Source organism: Cervus canadensis, chromosome 16 (assembly GCF_019320065.1).
Source record: "Cervus canadensis isolate Bull #8, Minnesota chromosome 16, ASM1932006v1, whole genome shotgun sequence".
NCBI lineage: Eukaryota > Metazoa > Chordata > Mammalia > Artiodactyla > Cervidae > Cervus > Cervus canadensis.
Window position 1 is genome coordinate 50,545,822 of NC_057401.1, and position 23,198 is coordinate 50,569,019.

General features: G+C 35.9%; 1 protein-coding gene across 5 annotated transcripts in view; it reads left to right on the forward strand.

Annotated features, from left to right (window-relative positions):
* Positions 1-23,198, forward strand: part of CDH18 (cadherin 18) — a 1,183,249-nt gene that overhangs the window by 907,603 nt on the left and 252,448 nt on the right. For all 5 annotated transcript variants that reach the window (XM_043488846.1, XM_043488845.1, XM_043488848.1 and 2 more), the window contains one exon: positions 3,231-3,525. In XM_043488846.1, coding sequence (XP_043344781.1) covers positions 3,231-3,525 — 295 coding nt within the window. The remainder of the gene's footprint in view (positions 1-3,230; positions 3,526-23,198) is intronic.

A 23,198-nucleotide genomic window follows, 5' to 3' on the forward strand; every position in this document is an offset into this window, starting at 1 on the left:
ACAAATTTATGTTTTCCAGGGAATAAACAGGGGAGGGATAAATTAGGAGAGTGGAATCGACATACACTACTATATATAAAATAGATAACTAGGAAGAACCTACTGTATAGCACAGGGAACTCTACTCAATAATCTGTAATGGCCTAGATGTGAATAGAATGTAAAAAAAGGGGGCTATATATGTACATATACATACATATATATATATATACATATATATATATATATAACTGATTCACTTGGGTATGCAACTGAAACTAACAGGGCATTGTAAATCAACTATACTCAAAAAAAATAATTAAAAAAAAACTAAAACACTCAAACTAAATATTATCAACAACTTATGTAATCTAAATGCATTATTATAGTATTTCATTGTACCTTTGACTGTGTTGTACAATATCAATACTTCAAAGTAAGGAAATCAATCCTGAATATTCTTTGGAAGGACTGATGCTGAAGCTGAAACTCCAATACTTTGGCCACCTGATGCAAATAACTGACTCCTTGGAAAAGACCCTGATACTGGGAAAGTTTGAAGGCGGGTGGAGAAGGGGGCGACAGAGGATGAGATGGTTGGATGGCATCACCAACTCAATGGACATGAGTTTGAGCAAGTTCCGGGAGTTGGTGATGGACAGGGAAGCCTGGTGTGTGGCAGTCCATGGGGTTGCAAAGAGTCAGACATGACTGAGTGACTGAACTGAACTGAAGTTATAATTCACTGACTACTGCACATTGTGGGGGCTTCCTAGGTGACACTAACGGTGAAGAACCCACCTGCCAGTGCAGGAGACTAAGAGATGCAAGTTTTATCCCTGGGTCATTAACATCCCCTAGAGAAGGGTGTGGCATCCCACTCCAGTTTTCTTGCCTGGAGAATCCCATGGACAGAGGAGCCTGGTGAATTACAGTCCATAGGATCCCAAGGAGTAAGACACGACTAAAACAACTTAGCACACACTGCACATTTACTATCTAGTTAGACATAACTTCTGAAACATTTATTCTAAGTGCTATATTAATTCTCAAAACTTTACAAATGTGGAGTCAGATTCAAGTGTTAGAATCTAAAGCCATAAATTTGCTGGCATTTATCTTTAATTGAATTATTTATCATAATCCATATAAAGCATAAAGCATATAAATTTTTAACAGATGCTTTAGATTGACAACTTTACTACTTCTTTTACATACTTCTGTTGCTGATCTATGTCCATATGCCTTTCCAAAAAATACATATAGTTAACTGTAGTGTGAACCTTTCATCTAAAACTAAATAATTTCAAATTAACCACTCTAAAAATATAATAGTACATGGTAATATCCTTAAGAGTCAATTTTCACCATTGTCATATCTTTCAATAGTTAGTTGTTAGAAGGTTTAACCCTTTCTGTCAGTGTTTTTAATTAGTCATATTTATTATATATAGATTTATAATTCATACACAATATAGCAATAACTATTAAAATGACTTTACCTTTTGTTATTTTAATAACATTCATGTTCCAGAAAAGCTTTTAGAAGCATTTGTTCAGTGAATTTGGTCCTTTACTTTGCTGTTTTGGTCATGGAAAGATGCAAAATTGGAGGATATGAAACAGACTGGTCAATCGATATTTTGTAGGCATCTGATGCATAAATGATAAATCTCTTCTTGTAGGGGCTAAAATGATATAAAGAGACATAAATAAATGAATAAATTCATTTTCATGCATACATACAACTGTCTCCACACAACTCATTCTACTGCTTCTTTTAGTAGTTAATTTACTAATGAAGTGTGAATCTTTGAAAGCTGTGTTTTTCATATTCTACTAGTGTAGTTTTACTCCTTTTTAGAAAAACTCCAAAAAATCAGTTTGGAAATGATTTAATTTGTTGAATCTAGCTGAGTGATGCCTATCAAAATTTTATCCTTATGGCTTATGTATTTTCAAGAAATAAGTATAATTTTTCCTGATGTACTGTTATTTATGTTTCAGATCACTTCATTTTCCCATTGAAGTAGTCCTTTCCTTTTATTATCTTTTTTCTGTATTTTATCTTTAAAAATGTCTTCTAAGAGTTCAGAGACTTTAACATAAACCTTGAAAATTTTTACTTTGGCTAGAAACCAAAATGCTATGTGAACAAGGTTATATATTTTCAGTGTTTTAGAGTGTCAGAAATGTGCAAAAGGTGAGTAGTTGAGGTTATGTGACCAAAAAGGTTTCATGTGAAGGATAACTCTTCAGATCTCTTGGAAGAAACAATTTTTCAAGTATGTGTTTGAGATTTAAGAAAATACTGTGGATGTTCTTAGCTAGAAATATAGCAATGCTATTCATAGAAATATTAACTGAACTTTGATGTTATGTTACAGCCAGACATTGTGTGAAGTATATGCAGTTTAAAAGCATTTGCTAATATTTAAATGATAAAAAGATTTTTAATTGCCTTAATGTACATTATTTATCTTTCTTATTGAAGATGTCTGCTGAAATATTACCCCTCTAATGTCTATTCAAAGACAATTCAATCATTTTAGTTTTATAAATGAGATTTCTTAGTGTATCTCAATTAAAAATCAGGGCCTACTTACTGATTAAATCTATCACTGCCATTTAAATTTTGAGTGTAAATTTCATAATTTTTCAAGAAAGAAAACATTCCATCACAAGTTTGTTTATTTGTTTGTTTGTTTTCTAGTTTAACAATCTGGAAGATATTTGTTTTTCCAAAGTATAAAATTAACATTTCTGTGATAAATAAGTGTCCATTTTGTGGAAATTTTAATAAATAATTTGAATCTCAATTTTTACTGTAGTATTTTTTAATTTTAATATTGAAATATAATGGTAAGCAGTTAATTCTTTTTTTTTTTTTAATTCCCTGTGGAAATATGGAAGACAACTGTGATTTACTGTTAGTTTCTTTTACAATTCTATTCTATATAGGTAGAAAAACATTGATTTAGTAGAATGACAGCAAGGGTTATTCTTTTAATAAGTATTGCTTATTAATTTTTCTTCAATAATTAAATCTTTAGAGCATAATAAAATATCCCTGTTTATCCCAAGTAGAGAAAAACTGCAGATAAACATGATTTTAGCAATGCCTGGTACATTGGAGAGAAGAAAAATGTCATAACCAAAATAAGTATTAAATTATAGATAGGCAATTTTCAGAGAATACCATGTGAGGTTGGATATAATGTTATATTAAAATTTTCCATCTTTGTCTACAGCTGCACTCCAATTCTGACAAAGGTGATGGGTCTGTCAAGTACATCCTTACTGGAGAAGGTGCTGGGACTATTTTTATCATTGATGATACCACGGGTGACATCCACTCAACAAAAAGCCTAGACAGGGAGCAGAAGACCCACTATGTACTTCATGCTCAGGCTATTGACAGACGAACAAACAAGCCCCTTGAGCCTGAATCCGAGTTTATCATCAAAGTGCAAGACATCAATGACAATGCTCCAAAGTTCACAGATGGACCGTACATTGTAACTGTGCCTGAAATGTCAGATATGGGTAAGATAAATCATTTTTATATTTTGGAAGTTAATATATTTTTGAAGATCTGGAAATAATATTTTGAAGACTAATATTTAGATATTTGGGGGGATGTGAAGAAATTTGAAGAAATTCCAAATAGTTTAATAATTTCCTATGGCCTAAAGTTTTCAAGAACATTTCTGCTAACTGTTCTAGTATTTATTAAAACAAATATTTGAAGTTGTTAGTGTAAGTAACATCTTGATCTCAAGGAAAAACCATTCATACATGAGAAAATACTTGCAATTCTTGCTTAATTGGTGTATTTTTTTTTTACCATACCAACACAATCAGTGACAGTTTGTATCAATAAGTACAGTATAAAGTTGGAAATCTATTGCTATGTCTTTTCAACTTTCAAGTTATGATCAAATTATAATAGTACTGATAGTACAAGCAATAGTTACATTAACCAGTAAAATCTGCAGATACCCCTAAGCATTTGCATCCTTTATTTTAAAATATATGATAACCCTGTGAAATATTTTAAATGCCACATTGCTGCTGCTGCTGCTAAGTCACTTTAGTCATGTCCGACTCTGTGTGAGCCCATAGACATCAGCCCACCAGGCTCCCCTGTCCCTGGGATTCTCCAGGCAGGAACACTGGAGTGGGTTGCCATTTCTTTCTCCAATGCGTGAAAGTGAAGTCGCTCAGTCGTGTCCAACTCTTCGAACCCCATGGCCCACAGCCTACCAGGCACCTCCATCCATGGGATTTCCTAGGCAAGAGTACTGGAGTGGGGTGCCATTGCTTTCTCCAAAATGCCACATTAAAGCTATACAAACTGGTATACAATATATAAGTAATTTTCTCAAGTGCTTTCCTGAATTGCCATGAAGAAATTGACCCCAGTCTCCTGAATACAGAGCTTACACTGTATTTCATAAGTCATGATAGAGATTTCCAATCTTCTGGTTATTTCTGATGCCTAGCTATTTTATTTTATTTTTATCTAAGATGAATTTCCTAAATATAATTAAAATAAAGTTCAACTATAATGAAAATATTTTCATTACCTCTATGAGGCCCTAAGTTTGGATTTAGATATATTTTGAGTAAATGTTTTATATACTAAAGTTTATATATATGGGTATTGAATTAGGTTATTATAGTCGCTAATCAAACCATTCTGTGCAAATGGATATATATATATATTTAAATTTGGAAAATATTTAGTTTTATTGAGATATAATTGATATGCAGCATTTATGAATTGAAGACGAACAGCATGATGGCTTAACTTACATCTGTTATGATATGATTACTGCAATTTGTTTTGTTAACATCCTTTGTCTCATATATAGAAGGTTTTTTAATGGGAGGTTGCAGTTTCTTTTGTTTTCCCCAATCCAGTCTACTTTAATTCTCCTGAGATAAGCAGATAGCTCCTTAAGCTGTGGGGGAATCAGGTTAGAAAGAGTCAGTTTTCCTTCTTAAACAGAATCTCGGGGGAGAAAGCAATTGCCAAATGGATTCCCCAGAGACCAGAGTAGAATGCAGGGTCTAGTCTCAGAGAGCCGGTGGAAAGGCCCCGAAGACACTCAGGCTCATCGGTCTCTTAAGAAAGTTGAAGAGAATTCCCTGGCGGTCCAGTCATTAGAACTCCACACTTTCATTACCAAGAGCTTAAGTTCTGCCGCTGGTTGGTGAACCTTTAAGATCCCACAAGCCACAAGGAATACGCCCCCACCCACCCACACCCACAGAAAAAGCTGAGACTCACCACCATTATTTCTGGCAGGAGAAAGTTTGTGTAAAAAGTCCAGAACAGACTTTCTTCTGGAGCCTTGTCAAGGGACTGACAGCACATTTGCCGATCATCTCCTTACAGAAGCAAAGAGCTCTGTGACTCCATCACTTGTGAGAATGCCGCTGGAAGGTACTGCCAGGGGCCTCGTAAGACCCCCAGGGAGCACTGGAAACTGACCGTCACTCTGGAGGGCAGAGCACCAAAGAGGAAATCAGGCACAACAGTCATTACCAAAACGAGTACTGAACGCTAGGTGATCTGAGCACTAGTGTTTTAAGCACACTGCTGAGAGATTCCTGTAACTCAAAGCCTTGTTTTCTACAATAAGTAAACAGACGAAATCAATAGCGCCTTGAGGCACATGGGGACACTAAGACCAAATTGTTTCCCTGGAACTTAAGAACTTCCAAGACTGGAAGAAGGAGCTAAAACTCAGAGAACAAAATTACAAATATATGGCCATTGTGAGAAAGAGATGAGACTTAGAGGATATATTAACTAGACATAGTGTGGGAATAACATATGTTCCCAGAATGCAAGAAACAGCAGATGAAGGAGAGGAACAGTAACTTTTTTTTTTTTTCTAACCTTTAGGTGAAGAATATACAGAATTTACAAGTTGAATAGACTTTCTGAATTTCAGGAAGGGTTAATTGGGAAAGAATCAAACTTAGGTGGATGCTGGCAAAGTTTTCCTAAAGCCTATGAATGAAGAGAAAATTATATAGACTTCAGAGTTTTAAAAGTTACTTACTAGGAAAAGTTATTTCCACATCATATTTGTCACTTGAAATACTGGAATGTGGTTAATAATTTAATACCATTGTCAACTTTCAGAGAAAAGACTGAACAACAAATCCTTCACTCAATCAAAAACATGATATATCTGTTAGCATGAAAGAAATATGTAGAAAGGAATCCAGAAAGTATATCTTCCTTCTATCTTTTTAAGAATGTTTTTGACCACACCACACAGCATGGGCGATCTTAGCTCCCTGACCAGGGATCAAACCCACATCTCCTGCACTGGAAGTGTGAAGTTTTAACCATTGAACCACCAGGGTAGTCCATATCATCCTCCCACTTTATCTAGAGAAATGCTTGGGAAAATAGTTGACATAGAAAATAGTTAAATTCAATCAAAACAGAGATCAAAAAGCCAAAGAAAATAATAAGGGGAGAAAAAAGTTATTATAAGTGCAACCTAAAATATATACCTGTGTGTGAACACAGGTAAAGCTAAGTGAGTACATGTGAGTGTGTTGAATGACGCTGGGCTTTTAAGGAATCATAAAGCCTAAAGAAATCATTGCAGCAAAGGCCGAAGGACTTAGGAGCAAGCCAAAACATTTTAGCCCTCATCTAAGACTCGGAGAGAAGGGTAGGAATGGGCAATACTAGTATAGCTGACCCTTGAGCAACACGGGTGTGAACTGTGTGAGTCCCCTTATAGGAGCCTTCTATACGAGGGCCAACTGCAACAAGTTACGTATGGATTTTGACTGCAGGAGGGAAGTTGGTGTCTGGAATTCCCAAACTGTTCCAAGATCAACTATATTTTTAAGTTCTTTTATAGAAACAAGCCTGGTTGAAGGAGAAAATTTAATGCCTGAAAGTACCGGAGAAAAAGAACAAAGCAGAGTAGGCTTTCAGCCTGTCTTGTACTGTGGGTCCAGGCATGATTTCTGTTGAAACAGTATGGCAAACCATAGGCTGAATATTGGAAATCATATTGTGTGTGTATGTGTGTGTTTTTGAACTCATTGTGGAAAAATAAACACATAAAACATCATAATAGCATCTACTGCACATTTGTAATATGAGCATGTATAAAGTGATATGGATGTTAGCATAGTAAAGAATTCGCTTTACATTGTGGGCTTAAGAATAAGTGATATTTGCACTGCCTCTGATTTTAGAAATAAACAAATACACAAAGACAACCACAAAATAGCTAGGAATATGGTACAAGAGGGACCAGCAAACCATGTCAGTGGACACAAATCCAGCCTGCTGTGTTTTTGTTTGTTTGTTTCTATTTTGTTGTAGTAAAAGTCACATAATATAAAACATGCTATTTTAACCATATTTAATTGTACAGTTCAGAGGCAATAAATACATTCACATCATTGTGCAGCACTCACCATCATGCATCCCTTGACTTTATTGCCCTCCTAAACTGGAACGCGGGACTTCCCAGGTGGCACAGTGGTAAAGAATGCACACCTAGCAATGCAAGAGACATGAGAAACGAGGGTTCGATCCCTGAGTAGGGAAGATCTGCTGGAGGAGGAAATGACAGCCCCCTCCTGGGGGCTTCCCCTTCTTGCCTGGGAAACCCTATGGACAGAGGAGCCTGGAGGGCTACAGTCCCAGGGATCACAAAGAGTCAGACAAGACTGAGCACAGAGGAAAAACTGGAGCCCTGTCCTCATTCGACGCTAATTCCCCATTCGCCCGCCTGACTCCTGCACCCAGCCCCTGGCATCTACCAATGTACTTTCTGACTCTATGAATTTGATAGTTCTAGGTACCTCGTAAAAGTGAAATCAAATAGTACGTGTGTGTACCTAATGTATACTGCAATGAATTTTTTAAGATTAACTTAGTATTTGTTTTCCAAACAGATTCCTCCTTCTTTTTGTCCCCTGTGCTATACAGTAGGTTCTCACTGTGTAAACAAAATTTTACGAGAACAAATCTGTACCCATTCATTTAAGTGATTGCCTAGGCACTGTGGTAGCAGAGCTGTATTTGCAGCCAACATTATGGCTCAGAGTCTGCAGCATTTCCTGTGTTGCCTGTTACAGGGAAAGTTTGCCAGCCTCTAATGTAAGAGGTTTTAAGGAATAAACTTGGAGGCAGGAGGAACAATTAGAAGAGAGTGTTATTCTCTAACACTCTTGATAGACATGGCATTTGCTGCAAGGAGAGGGTGGGGTGATTTGAGAGAGTAGTATTGAAACATATATATTGTGATATGTAAAATAGTCAGTGGGGATTTGCTATTTGATGCTGGGCACCCAAAGCTGGCACTCTTTGGCAACCTAGATGGGTGGGATGGGGAGGGAAGTAGGAAGGAGGTTCAAGAGGTAGGGGACATATGCATACCTGATGCTGGCTCATGTTGATGTATGGCAGAAACCATCACAATATTGTAAAGTAATTATCTTCTAATTAAAAGTGAAAATTTAAAGAATATGCCATTTGTCACAAACAATAGAATCATGCTTCTTCCCTTTAAGTAAATGATGTTACTTATCTAATATCCAGCCTCTCTTTCCCTACAGTTTGCTCAGGTTGACACTATGCAGAATTAAATGTTCACTTACTACTATTTTTTTTTTTTTTCATCTGAAAATGACCATGTGATGTAATTCTAAGTAGTAGGATGTTAAGTGGAGGCCATTGGTGGAACTTTCAGGAAAGATACAGGCTTTTTGCCAAAAAGACACACCTGGCACAGGTATTTTACCCACTGCCATTTTCCTCGTTGCCTAAAGCAGATGTGGTCTCAAAATGCAGCAGCCACTTGCAACCATAAAGATGAAAGCCTGTTGCTAAGTGAGATGGATCAGAAAGATAAAAGGGCCCAGAAGGATGATCCATCTCAGAAATGATGCTCCAGACCTGGCCTGTGAATCCCAAGAGCTTCCTTAAGAAAGTAAATCTCGTCTTTTTATGTTATCGAGTTGGATTTCAGATGCACGCAGCTGCATTCAGTCTGAATTGTACTCAGACAAATTCTTGGTTTTAACATGAAGCCAGGAGCCTGGCGGGCTGCTGCCCATGGGGTCGCAAAGAGTCAGACACAACTGAGCAACTAAGTCCTGCACATAGCACAGTAACCGAAGAATTGAATCTAACACTGAATACAAAAGAATGGCAAGGAAGATTTTAGCATCACATAACAATGATGTTGTTAATACAACATGGTTGTATTAAGTTGCTTGATTTGGGAATGATACATAAAATCATCCTTCTTTACCATCTCTACTGTATAATTGTGATGCTAGATGATTTTGCTGGGGCAGCAGTTTTTCTATCTGTCCATGGTGAAGCTAATAGTTGATTTCAGATAACAAAATCTTGCTTCCTGTCAACTACAGAACTGATTGACTCCATAAAGTTTTGATCAGTGGATCAAAAGAGATTGAGATTTTGAATGTTGACTTTGAGATTTGCAAAAAATCAAAAGTTGATTACTCTAAAATATCCAGTTAGTTTTGTTGAAGTCTGAGGCCACATGATGTCACAGTAGTTGTGATAAGGATCATTGAACACAACTCCAAGGAATATTTATTGAGCAATTACTATGTGTCTGACACTGCATGTCGTTTGTAATAATTCCATGCTTGTATCATCTTGAGGTCAGCATTACAAATTATTCTTGTTTTACAGAGGATAAATCTAATAATACAGAATTAATTAATTTTCCCAAGATCACAGGGTTAGTAAGAAGTGCAAATGGAAAAGATGTCTAAGCTTCAGCTTTTGAGTTCTCATTTTCAATACAGTTACAAAAACACAAAATCTAGATCAAGCTATTTGTGGAATATTTATAACAAGGAAAATTGTGTTCCAGGATCCATACAATTTACTGGGCTAGAAGTAAGGGTCCCTTTTTTAATTCATTGGAATAGATTTGATATTATTACAATGTTCCTCTTGTTCAAGAGAGCATTTTGTGATGGTGACCATCCCTGGATTAGGAATATCCCCTGGAGAAGAAAATGGAAACCCACTCCAGTATTCTTGCCTGGGAAATCCCATGGATGGAGGAGCCTACAGTCCGTGGGGTTAAAAAGAGTCACACATGACTTAGCGACTAAACAACATCAACATACCATACAAAGGAAAATTCATCCAATACTGCCTGGAAATTAAGGAATAGCTATTCATTTATACTAGAATCTAATCCCTAGGGGGTCTAATAAGGGAACACTTTTTTATGCAAATCCCTCTAACAACCCCAAAATACATACATCAGATATAGTGTGGAGAAAAAAATAGTGTGGAGAAAGAAAAAGCTCCAGGTAGCTGAAAAATCTTGATAACCCAGATGGTGTGGACAGTGAGGTGAATGGAATAATCCAGGGCCACTTTCTGAGTGGAAAGTATCAGTATGAACTGAGCAAAGGAGTGGAGTTCAGACAAGGCATGGTTACAGTGTTGGGTGATGTGAAACATTGTTTTCCCCAACACTTAAGAACAATATAAATGGTAAATAAACCCATAATTAAGGTACATAGGACTTCCCTGGCGGCTCAGACGTTAAAGTGTCTGCCTACAATGCGGAAGACCCGGGTTCAGTCCCTGGGTCAGGAAGATCTCCTGGAGAAGGAAATGGCAACCCACTCCAGTACTCTTGCCTGGAAAATCCCATGGGCAGAGGAGCCTGGTAGGCTGCAGCCCGTAGGGTCTCAAAGAGTCAGACACGACTGAGCGACTTCACTTTAAGGTATATAAAACTGAAACATTCAATATGCTTATAAAAATGCAACCACTTAAAAGTAAAACAAACAAATGTGATGAAGGATTTTTAATGTAAGATATGAATCCAATATTCAGTAAGAAATAAGATATGAATTTAAGTGAATATACAGTTGAAAATAAAGATATCAAATAATTATGTTAATTCTAATAAGATGAAAGATAATAAACTAAAATACAAACACATAGGGCAGACAAAGTACTAATTTTCATTACATAAGAAACTGTTTTGGGCTTCCCTGGTATCTCAGAGGGTAAAGAATTCCCCTACAATGTGGGAGAACTGGGTCCGATCCCTGGGTTGGGAAGATCCCCTGGAGGAGGACATGACAGCCCACGTTAGTATTCTTGCTTGGAGAATCCCCATGGACGGAAGAGTCTGGTGGGCTACACAGTCTGTGGGGTCACACAGAGTCAGACACGAATGAGCAACTAAATACAACAAAAGGAACTGTTTCAATAATAAGAAAAATGCACTACAATCAAATGAGCATGGGGAAATTACATTAGCAGGAGATTCATAGGAAAATAAATGTTAATTATATTAAAACATTTCAAATTTCACTGGTAATTTAAAAACCACAAAGCAAAAAGAGATAACAATGTTTAGCTATCCCATATGCAAATTTGATAATTCACAAAATTATTAATGTGCAGAACTATTAACAGAAATGTTGATTTCCATAGATTTTTGGAGGGTAGTTTGGCAATATCTATCAAAATTTTTAAAAGAACGTATGTTTATTATAGAAGACTCTTTTTTTTTTAGAAGACTCTTTTATAGATATACTGACATGGATATCTAAAGTCATATGTTGAAAGTTGCCCATTGTAGTATTGCTCACAGAGGTGAAAAATAGAAATCATACTTAAAGTACAGTGAAGTTCTCAAATTATTCTTCATACAGTGGTACCCTAGGCAGGCTTAAAATGAATGAATTTAAACTGTGTATGCTGACATTCAAAGATCCAGTGTATTTTAGTGAGAAAGTTTTCAGAAATCTGTGTGGAATAGCATCTTTTTTTTTTCTTTTAATGAATATGTGTTCCTGAATACAAATGCACACAGAAATATATGGAGACCACCACACACATCAGTGAAAGCGATTATTTCTAAAAAAAGAAGGCTGCAGTTTTATTTGGTATAACAGAAGTATGTCATGATTCTTCTTTATTAAACTGATATATGTACATATATATGTTATTTATGAAATAATGATAAAAAATGATATGTGATCATAAAAAAATAATAGCATTCACATTTAAAGCTATATCAATTTCCAATACTAATAATAGCTTACAAGAGTGGGATAGTTGACAACAAAATTTTCACAATAGAAGGTGCCTAATAAGATCATTATTTTTACCTTATGCACATTAATTGAGCTTTGGATCATCCAGTCCTTAAAAAAAACTTTATCCTTTAAGCTGTCTAATTCTTCTAATAAGGAGAGAGGGGGAAGACACTTAGTATGCTTAGAACTGCGATATGGACTAGTAATAAAACAGTAAAAAAACAAGTGCCTACATTTGAGCAGGTTGCAGATGTGTAAACAAATTTTCAATATGGTGTTTGATAAGCAAAAAATAGAGGGACAGTACAGTTGGACTGAGAGCCCTGCTTGCTGACAGAGAAGTTATCCTCTGAATCTTACATAAAACATGGACCTTTTTTTTTTTAGGCTTAGATGAGGAGAAAAAAAAAATGCATTTTGCATAAAGGACACATGATGAAAAACATTGCTCTCCCTTCCCTGCGGAGTTATATAGCTTAGAGTGTGTGTCTGTGTGTCTGTGTGTATGTGTCTGTGTGTGTGTATCTGTGTGTGTCTGTGTGGTTAAGGAGGAATAAGCAGAATCATCATGCAACTGACGGGTTCCCTGTAGAGCTTTGCAAAATGTGCTCTGAGGAAACAGAGGAGGCAAGAGAAAGCAGCTCCAGGGACCTCTCATGCATGTACGTTTTTATCAGGTTGCTGTTTCTTGTACATCCACAGTGCTGAGAAATAGTTGTGGAGCCCTCCCCGTAATTGCTGTGTGTTGTATTGCCTGTGAGAAAAGCATGATTTGGTTGTATATGTCTTGTCAGTGAGTAATAATCAGCAGACAAAGTCTTGACATTCTGGATATTTTAATAAAGAAAGATGCAAAATAAACTGAAGTGCTTTTTGATGCATGTTCTAATATAAGGTTTTTCTTTATCTCTTGCATTTCCATACACCATGTAATTTCAGCTATTATCCAGGGAATCATATCCTCCCAAAACAGGGTTTTTCAGCATTGCCACTACTAACATTTTGGACTGGATAGTTCTTTGTTGTAGGGGGCTGTCCTGTGCATTGCAGGATGTTTAGCAGCATCCCTGGTCTCTCTATTGGTTAGATTCCAACAGCATCTCTCCTCTTGCTGCCATACTGTGATGTCTTCAGATATTGCCCGAAGATCTCTAGAGGCCAAAATTGCTCACAGCTGAGAATCACTCTCCTAAGAAACATGCAAGATAAAAGAATAAAACAATTTCAAAGTAGAAACATGAATGGGAGAAATAATACTTATTAAGAAATAATACTTGCCAAAGAAAATCCCATAGTGTTAAAATGCTCGTGCTATATACTTGTGACCAAAACCAATTCTATCTGCCGGGTAAGCAGTTTTCATGTTTAGATGTTAGTTGTCATATTTGAATAGATACCTTTATGAAAATAGCGAGGAAAACCACTGCATAAAGTTAAAGTATTTGTGCTTATAGAAACAGTAACAATGTGGTTATATGAGAGTCATTGTAGTTCTCATTAAAAAAAAAAAAAACTGCCTGTTTTTATAGCATTGATTTAAAAAAGAACCCTTTGGATTATGATGGGTGTCTAGTAAGCTATTGGCTATCATTTCGCTTTCTCTTAAACGTATCTAAAAATGTGGTTGCCTTCAACAAAATGAACTTATGTGGACAGAATGACATTATAATACCATAGAGGGAAAATGTAACCTCAGAGGGCTATGATGAGACTTGTATGCATTTTATCAGTACACATTTAACATACTTTTTGTTCTTTTTGTGTGTGGTATGTGGTTTATTATCATTCCAGTCTTGATGATTTTACCATTTCCGATCCATTACTCTACAGAAGCACTTCTTTAATTTGATTTTCTATAAGTTTATTAAAAGTCTAGTTGCTCAGAACTGAGTCCTAAAAAATATGAAATGATTAAAAGTTAATATTACTGATTGTCATAGCAAATAAAGAGGGAAAAAGACATGAGATGAAACTATTTTTGTTTTTAGAGTCAGTGTTCAGGTTCATGAGTGGCTTTGGGAAATGAAGAGAGAATGGATAAATCTTATTTGTAAATGGTATTGCCGTTCTCAGATGGAATGTCATCTATTTTAAGATATTTAGTGATATTACAATAGCATATATCATTATCACAAAACTAATAAGGGTCTTTTTTAAAAATTGTGTGTATTGGTAAATCTCTTTAAAAAAAACATAATTTTGTCTCTTTTTTATGTAAGTATACCCACATTTCTGCAATTCTGGTCTTAATTTTGCCTGGAATCAGAAGATTTTAGTACAAAATTTAAAGCATTAATTTTGTTGCGTTGTAATCACCTTAAATTTAAAATATGCATTATGCATAGAAATTGTTTCAAAGAAAACCATACCAGATCACAATCTTGGAAATAATTTTTACATCTTTGCTTTTCACAGAAATGTATCTATTAAGGAGATAAATAAATTTCTACCTATTCTCTTCTGTATGCTAATAAAATATACAACAATAAACCTTACTTGAAAGCATTTTAAAATTGTAACACATTATAGGAATAATTGTTTTTAGTTCATTGGAGGGAGAACAAAATATTTTATAAAATTATGAATATGAAATTTATGAACTCTAATTCAGTGGAGTACTAGAACTTAATTTGGCATATAAGGAGAGGATATTAAATTTTACCGCATGACCCTTATATTCTGTAAGGTCCCTTGTCTTCGTAGATGTAGTAAAACATCTCTAATCCTTTTCATGTTTTTCTGTTCCCTTCCAATCTCTAAGCCCCAGACCTATTTCCATTTGCAGCTGTGTTCTCTGTTGCAAAGCAACAAGCAGAGACACCAGCTGTGCTTATTTTATTGTGCTGCTTGTTGGGGAACTGATTTAGTTCTGCCCAAACATCTTGGGAGCTTCACCTGGATATCTGCCAGGATTCTAGTAGCCACTTTAAAATTATTACCCTGGGGCATAACTTCAGGATAAGATAATTTCAGTAAAGTGAAGCTGACATTACAATTCCACATGTAGATCAGAGTGAATATGAACAATCGTATAGAACAAGTGATGAACCATATGTTGGAGAAAATTTTCCTTCTTAACTTCCTTCTCATAACTTTTCCTCTGCATCAGTTAGCTTTTCCTTCGTAACAAACCACACCAGAATTTATGGCTCAGAATATCATTCATTTTACATTATAAAGAGAAATTAAGAAAAGCATTCCATTTAAAATAACATCAAAAAGAATAAAATATTTAGGAGTAAATATACTAGAGGAGGTCAAAGATCTATACAATGAAAATTATAAGACATTGAAGAAAGAAATTGAAGGAGACCAAATAAATGGAAAAATATTCCACTTTCATAGATTGTGAGAATTTTGTTAAAATGTCCATACTTCCTAATCTACAGATTTAACAAAATCCCTATGGAAACCTCAATATTATTTCCATAGAAATAGAAAAAACAATCCTAAAATTTGTATGGATCCTCAAGAGGCTCCAAGTAACCAAAGCAATCATGAGAAAGAATAAATGTAGAGGCATCACACTCCTGACTTCAAACTCTATTATAAAGCTGTAGTGATCAAAACAGCACAGCATTGGCATAAAAACAGACACATAGATCAATGGAACAGAATAAAGAGCTCAGAAGTACACATTCATATGTGGTTGATGAATTGTTGACAAAAGAACTAAGAATATATAGTGAGGCAAAGTATAGTCTCTTCAATAAATGGTGTCAGGAAAACTGAATAGCTATATGCAAGACTGAATCCCTGTCTTACATCAAACACAAAAATCAACTCGAAATGAATTGAAGACAAGTTGAATGTGAGACACAACCAAGAAACTCCTAGAAGAACACATAGTGGGTAAACTTGACATTAATCTTAGTGATGGATTTTTCAATTTGACACCAAAAGCACAAATAAACAAGTGAGGCTTTAAAAGGCTTTTTTGCAGAGCAAAGGAAACCATCAACACAAAGAAAAGGCAACCTGTGTAGTGGGAAATGCTTCATGTTTATTCTTAAGGTGGCATTTCAGGAGAGTGAGAGCAGAAGCCTCAAATGTTTTTGAAGACAAGGCTCAGAACTTCCACTACTCTACTTTTGCTGTATTCTATTACTGTAAATCACTTGAAACAATGTTCTGTGAATATTTATTGAATAATTATGTGTCAGTCTTGTCTACCTACACTTATGTCTAGAGAAAAGAGTTTGTAAAAATACACCACCTTAATGTTTAGAACATCATTGTTCTGATAACTGGTAAAAAAAAAAGTTTTATTATTTTATGGAGCAATTATTCACTTTATTTTCCTATAAATAATTGCTCTTGTGTTTCAAGAAAGACCCCAAAACCAATTTATTTTCTCACTTTTATCCAATTATTGATATAATCTACCAGATTGCATTTTATGCTGCTTCAGATTCCTTTGTTTCTCCATTTACTTTTTATGAACATAGACTAGATTTGGAATTCCCCAATAAAGTGATTTACAGTAATAGAATACAGCAAAAGTAGAGTAGTGGCCATAATTATGATACATTTTTATAAAATGTTAGTAAATGTTTCCAAATGTTAAGAATAATTTTAACAAGGAAATTAATAAATGTTTATGTGATAAAAATACACAAAAAAATATCACATGGAATAATAGCTCTTCACCTCTATAAAACATTATAATTTGTCTTTATATGGAATATGAAGAGGTATTATTCCATGTGATATTTTAAAAATATTTATGAGTATAAATGTATCATAATTATGGCCACTTTATTGTTTTTCTCCCTCTCCTTTCTTCATTCTTTCCTTTCTGGAGAAATTCACCAAAACGAAAAATCTCATGTTAGACACTGGTCACTACTCAATTACCACTTGTAATATTAATTAGTCTATTCTATTGCCCCTATATTTTAATAAAAGTTCATAAATGGAAATTACTATGGAATATTATAAAATAAAAATATTTCAAGAGTGAAATTTCATTCTAAAATGCTGAAATTTCATTCTAAAAACTCATGTGCAGTGCATTTAACCTCACCTTTAATTGAATTTGATTTCTAATTTTATTTTGAAATGCAGCTTTCTTTTTTGAGACACTTTGGTGTGGTTTTGCCATTTTCTAGGTGTTGGGTATAGAGTGAAAGAATAGTAATCAGCTATAGAGTAAAGGCATAGTGATTAGGAGTTGGGTGCATGTTCATCGTTCAAGTATACAGAGAAGGTTCAGCATGAGGTATGGAGAAAATGCCCAGCAAAGAGGTCCAGAATAAATACCCAGTGCCCAGAAAGTGGGCATACAGTGATTATACAGTGACCAAGGCTAGAGAAGCCATAGTGACCACATAGATTTCTGCTCTTGTCTACCAGGTGACTTTATTCCCACTGGTTTTCAGGTCTCAGTCCATGATGGTCATGGTTGCCTCTTCTTGGTCTTAATTGCAAGTCCTTTTGTGATCCACTGAGTTTCTCTCAGATAAATTTCATTTCCTATCTTAGTAAATGGAAAATATTTTCTTGCTCTCATAACCTGGTATGGAGAGAACTCTGTGAAGATCAGTCTAGACCTTTTATGCTTTCATAAGCTAAATGGTCTACCTCTTTATTTTTAAAAAATTTTGTGCTTTTTATTATGTTGAGGTATGTTCTCTTTACATGTACTTTGTTCAGGTTTTTTAAAAACGAGGTAATGTTGAATTTTTTAAATGCCTTTTCTGCATCTACTTATTTGATTTTTACTCTCCAAAGTGTTAATGTGGCTTATCACATTAACTGATTTGCAAATATTGAACCATCTTTGTGTTCCTGGAATAAATCCCACTTGATCACAATATATGACCTTTTTAATGTATTGTTGAATTTGATTTGCTTATTCTGTTGAGGATTTTTGCACCTATGTTAATCAGTGATATTGGTCTATATTTGTGTGTATGTTTGTGTTATAGTTTTCTTCTCTGACTTTGGTGTCAGGGTGATGTTGACCTAGTACAATGAGTTCAGAAACATTCCTTCATCTTCAATTTTTTGGAATAGTTTAAGAATGATAGACATTAATTTTTCTTTGCATGTTTGGTATAATTTATCTGTGAAACTATCTGGTCTTGGGCTTTTGTTGATTTGTTTTTTTATTATTAACAATTCAATTTTGTTATTAGTGTTTAACTTGTTCATATTTTGTATTTTTCTTGGTTCAGTCTTGGAAGATTGCATATTTGTCGGAATTTATCTTCAAAGTTGTTCAATTTGTTGATTTACAACTTATAATATTCTCTTATGATGCTTTCTATCCCTGTGGTATTGGTTGTAATATCTCCTTTTCCATTTCTGTTTTTTTTTTTATTTGGGTGTTTTCTTTTTATTTTTTTCCTTGATGGGTCTGGCTAAATGTGTATCAATTTTCTTCATCTTTTCAAAGAATCAGGTCTTCATTTCATTGATATTTTCTATTGTTTTTCTAGTCTATATTTCATTTATTTCTTCTCTGATCTGAATGTTTTCTTCCTTCTACTAACTTTGGGCTTTATTTTTCTTCTTTTTCTAGTTCCTGTAGGTGTCAGGTTAGGTGGTTTATTTGAGATTTTTTCTTGCTTCCTGAGATAGATCTTTATTGATAAAAACTTCCCTCTTTGACCTGCTTTTGCTGGATCTGCTAGACTTTAGAACATCATTTTTCCATTTTAATTTGCCTGGCTGTTTGTGAGACCCAGTCATGACTAGTGTAGGCATGCTGTTGGCCAGTACTGACCCCCCGATGGGCTGACTGAGAGCTGCGTCGCCACTCTCATCCCCACTGCCGCGAGGGTGGTTGATGCATTGGACTGGCCCCACCGTGGCTGGACGACAGTTGCTGGTGTGCTAGGCTGGACCCCACAGTGTGAGCTGTTTTGGAAAGTTTGGCAGAGCTGGAGACGCACACTTGGTGGGGTAGAGTGAGAAGTACTTTGGAGGGGTGATGGTGTCAGTCCACAGGGGAACACATGAGCAGGGTCCATGATGTTAACTAGTTTAGTGGAGAGTCACAGACAGGGTGCCCACCAGTGCTGGGCCAGCTAGATGAAAGGAGAGTTTAAAACATAAAAATGCCCACCAGCATTTCTGTCCCTGGAGAAAGTTCCACCTCCTCCATACCTTCTCAGTACATGTCCTAAAATTAGTCAATGAATCTCCTCCTCACATGACCCAGGAACATTTTAAGCTGCTGCCTCTGCGCTAGGACTTGGGGTGAGTTTGTATGTAAGCTCTTCAATAGTGATGTTTCAGTTTCCTCTGGCTGTCCTAGACATAAGCCCCACTGGTTTTCATAAATCCAGACATTATGAAGGCCTATCTTCTCCATGAACATCTCCCAGACTGGGGCGCACACTATGGGCTCATGCCTCAGGAAAGTTTATGAAGTTGTGATATTCCTCTCACTTGTGGACTGCCGCACCGGGGTGTAGATTTGACTAGATTGCATCTCTATCCCTCCTATGGTCTCCATGTGGACTTTTCTGAAATCCTTAATTGTAGAAAATCTGTTCTGCTAGTCTTCAGTGAAAGTGAAAGTTGCTCAGTTGTGTCCGACTCTTTGCGACCCCATGGACTATGTAGTCCATGGGATTCTCCAGGCCAGAATACTGGGGTGGGTAGCCTTTCCCTTCTCCACGGGATCTTCCCAACCCAGGGATTGAACCCAGGTCTCTCGCATTGCAGGCCAATTCTTTACCAGCTGAGCCACAAGGGAAATCCAAGTATCCTGGAGTGGGTAGCCTATCCCTTCTCCAGTGGATCTTCCCAACCCAGTAATCAAACTGGTGTCTCCTGCATTGCAGGGGGATTCTTTACCAACTGAGCTAGTCTTCAGGTTTTTCTCAAAGATAGTGGTTATATGGTGGTGGTGGTAGTTTAGTAGCTAAGCTGTGTTCGACTCTTGCTGACCTCATGGACTGTAGGCCACCAGGCTCCTCTGTCTATGGGGTTTTTCCAACAAGAGTACTGGAGTGGGCTTCCAGGTCCTTCTCCAGGGGATCTTCCCACCCCAGGGATTGAACTGCCTTCTCCTGCTTGGCAGGCAGATTCTTTACCACTGAGCCACCTGGGAAGACAGTTGTTTTATATGTAACTGTAATTTTAGTTCGTCTGTCAGAGAAGGTAAGCTCAGGATTTTTATCCTCTGCTATCTTGATCTAGACTCTGGTAGAAATCTGCTATTAAACTTTAGCAAACCAATCCTCATCTGACTTTGCTATTGAGCCTCTTCATGGAAGAAAATTAGTATTGAATTTTTGGTAGCACACTGAACAATAGTTGGCAAAGGAACCATATAAGCTATGATTCCATTTACCTGAGGCCATCGCAAAGGAATGTTTCCCCATTCTCACTGATGTGTCCATTAGTGGAAGTCTGACTAAATGGTCTCATTAAATCTTCCACTGCTGTTTCACATAGCACCATGGAATATTGGAAAATTTGTGCTCCTTATATAGAAGTTTATCACAGCATGAAATGCATACATGACGAAGGAGAAGCAAACACAAATATAAGAATATATACTCTTTGTTTTACCCAATTGTTTGTGGTAAGTTGCTATCAGAAACAAAAAAGGAACTCAAATAGAAGAATCTAAATGCACATCAGTAAACAGTATGGAATTTCATATGACTATGAAAATTGTATTTACCTAGCTGGCATGGGAATGTCCATGACATGTTCTGTTATTACAGAAAAATTTGTATAGAGTTCTGTTTAATATGTACACAACTACAAGATAGACCTTTGAATGAGTGGAGACAGTTATGAAAAGACATGTAAGACATTTCTAACATTGCTTTTCTTAAGGGGAGTGGTTAAAGGAGTTGTATTTTTCTTACTAAGATCATATTTGACTTCTTGAAGATATTCTGTAAGATAAATGCAGTTAATAATAAAGAGATTGATTGAGCAGGAGTTTTCTGTATTTTTCTTTCAGTAAAGAGGTGTAACAGCACCTGTTTGGGAACTGCTTTGTTGCTTTGTAAATAAATTTACACTCTGACTCATAGTCTGTGTGATTAAAGCAGCTACTGAGATAGCAACTGACAGAGTCACAGAAAAGTTGGTGATTCCAAGCAGCATTTAATAAGTCTCTGCCGCCAGGTCTCATCTTCAGTCTTCATATATATACATGTCTCTTATGTTAGAGACAAAAGAGATGCAGTTTCAGTCCCTGGGTTGGGAAGATCCCATGGAGGAGGGCATGGCAACCCACTCTTGCCTGGAGAATCCCCATGGAGAGAGGAGCCTGGGGGTAAGAGTCCACAGGGTTGCAAAGAGTCAGGCATAACTGAAGCAACTTAGCACTCATTAAGGAGGATTTTAATTTTATATCTATATTGTTATGTTTTATTTTTGGTTACTGTAAAATATATACACTGGGCTATTATAATGTTTAAAATAAATTTTTCAGCTAACTGGTAAAAAATAAATTGGAGTTATTTCCTCAATAATTGAAATCAATGTCAACTTTAAATATGTACATATACATAATATATAGTAAGAGCATATATATTATCTTTTATTAAACTCTTCTGAAACATTATTACCAATTTTTGGTGAGCAAAGAAGGAAAAAATAATTCTGTGTCTGGTATTCTAGTCTGTAGTAGATGTTTTGTTGTTTATTGGTTTTGATTTTATTTTTTTCTCTTGTTTTTATTGAATGAAAATTTAGCTGAAATATAAGGTATTATTCAGAATAATGCTGAATTTGTTAACAACTTTTATTTTTAAATGGAATTCTTTTCCTGAGTGGAAATTAAAGCAACTTATAGATACAAATTTAATTTTTGATGAGAAGTTGATATAAAATCAGCAAATGAAATGGACTTATTTGTCATATATGCTAAACGAGGAAATTAAGTATTGAAGTGTTATGTGCTACTTAAATAGATAAATAGACAAACTATATATACATATACATTTTCCTCCAGGTTAAAAAGCATTCTATCCTAAAGTCTATTTTGCATACAGAAGGCAGCTTTCTAGGCTTCCCAGGTGGTACAGTTGTAAAGAATCCACCTGCCAATGCAGGAGACACAGGAAACTCAGGTTTGATCCCTGGGTTGGGAAGATTATCTGGAGAAGGAAATGGCAACCTGCTTCAGTATTCTTGCCGGAAAATTCCATCGATAGAGGAGCATGGAAGGATACAGTCCATGGGGTCAGAAAGAGTTGGACATGACTGAGAACACACACACAGGCAGCTCTCCAAATGATGTATTTGTCAGATTCCAATATGTTAAGTAATTTCTAGTTATTGAATGTAAACATACACACACACACACACACCCCTACCTAGATTCCTATTTGAAAGTAGTAACTATAGGCGAATCAAATACAGAGCCTAATCATCATATTTTGTATTGTCATTATTCAGAAAAGAAATGAAAGGTAGTTGGGGAGAAACCTGTCAATACCTTCTGTTTGCATTAGAGTTTAATCAGGAAAAATCAGATCCACTGTCATTTAGCTCAATAAAAGGGACTGAATTGGTGGAACAAGTTAAGAAAATGGTAAGAGAAGCGAAAACCAAATAGTGGACTGTGAGACAACCACTGAAGGAGTGAAGCTAGGCTGGGAGGGTGGTGTTACCTGACCCCAGCAGCTGTGCTTTAATGCACAAACATGGGAAACACTAATTACTGATGAATGTTAGATTTCTGCAGCGCAGGGTGGGAAAGTAATGTGAGCATAGCATGCAGATGCATTTAGAAGATTCGTAAAGCTGGTGGGATTACGGCAGTCTAGTCACTTTTCACTGCAACCATTTACTCTGTACAGAAATCAAGAGAATTGTGAGCATTCTGTAAGGCTACAGAAGACAAACTGTTGTTGGTACCTGGAGGTTGCTTCTTCCTATGTATTTTACACACACCTTCACCTGACAAAATATATTTACTGACTTGTACTTTGGCTATGGTTTGGGTGGGAGTGAGGGGGTGGTATAATGCTGCCTCTCTTTAAGTAGATGCATCTGGACAGCCATTACATTCCACCAAGCAAACAGACAAGAAAAAGGTAGAAGATATTATAACTATTATCAACTAGATATTGTATTATCAACTAGTTATTGTAACTGTATCCACCCATGACTAGAGGGGGCAATGA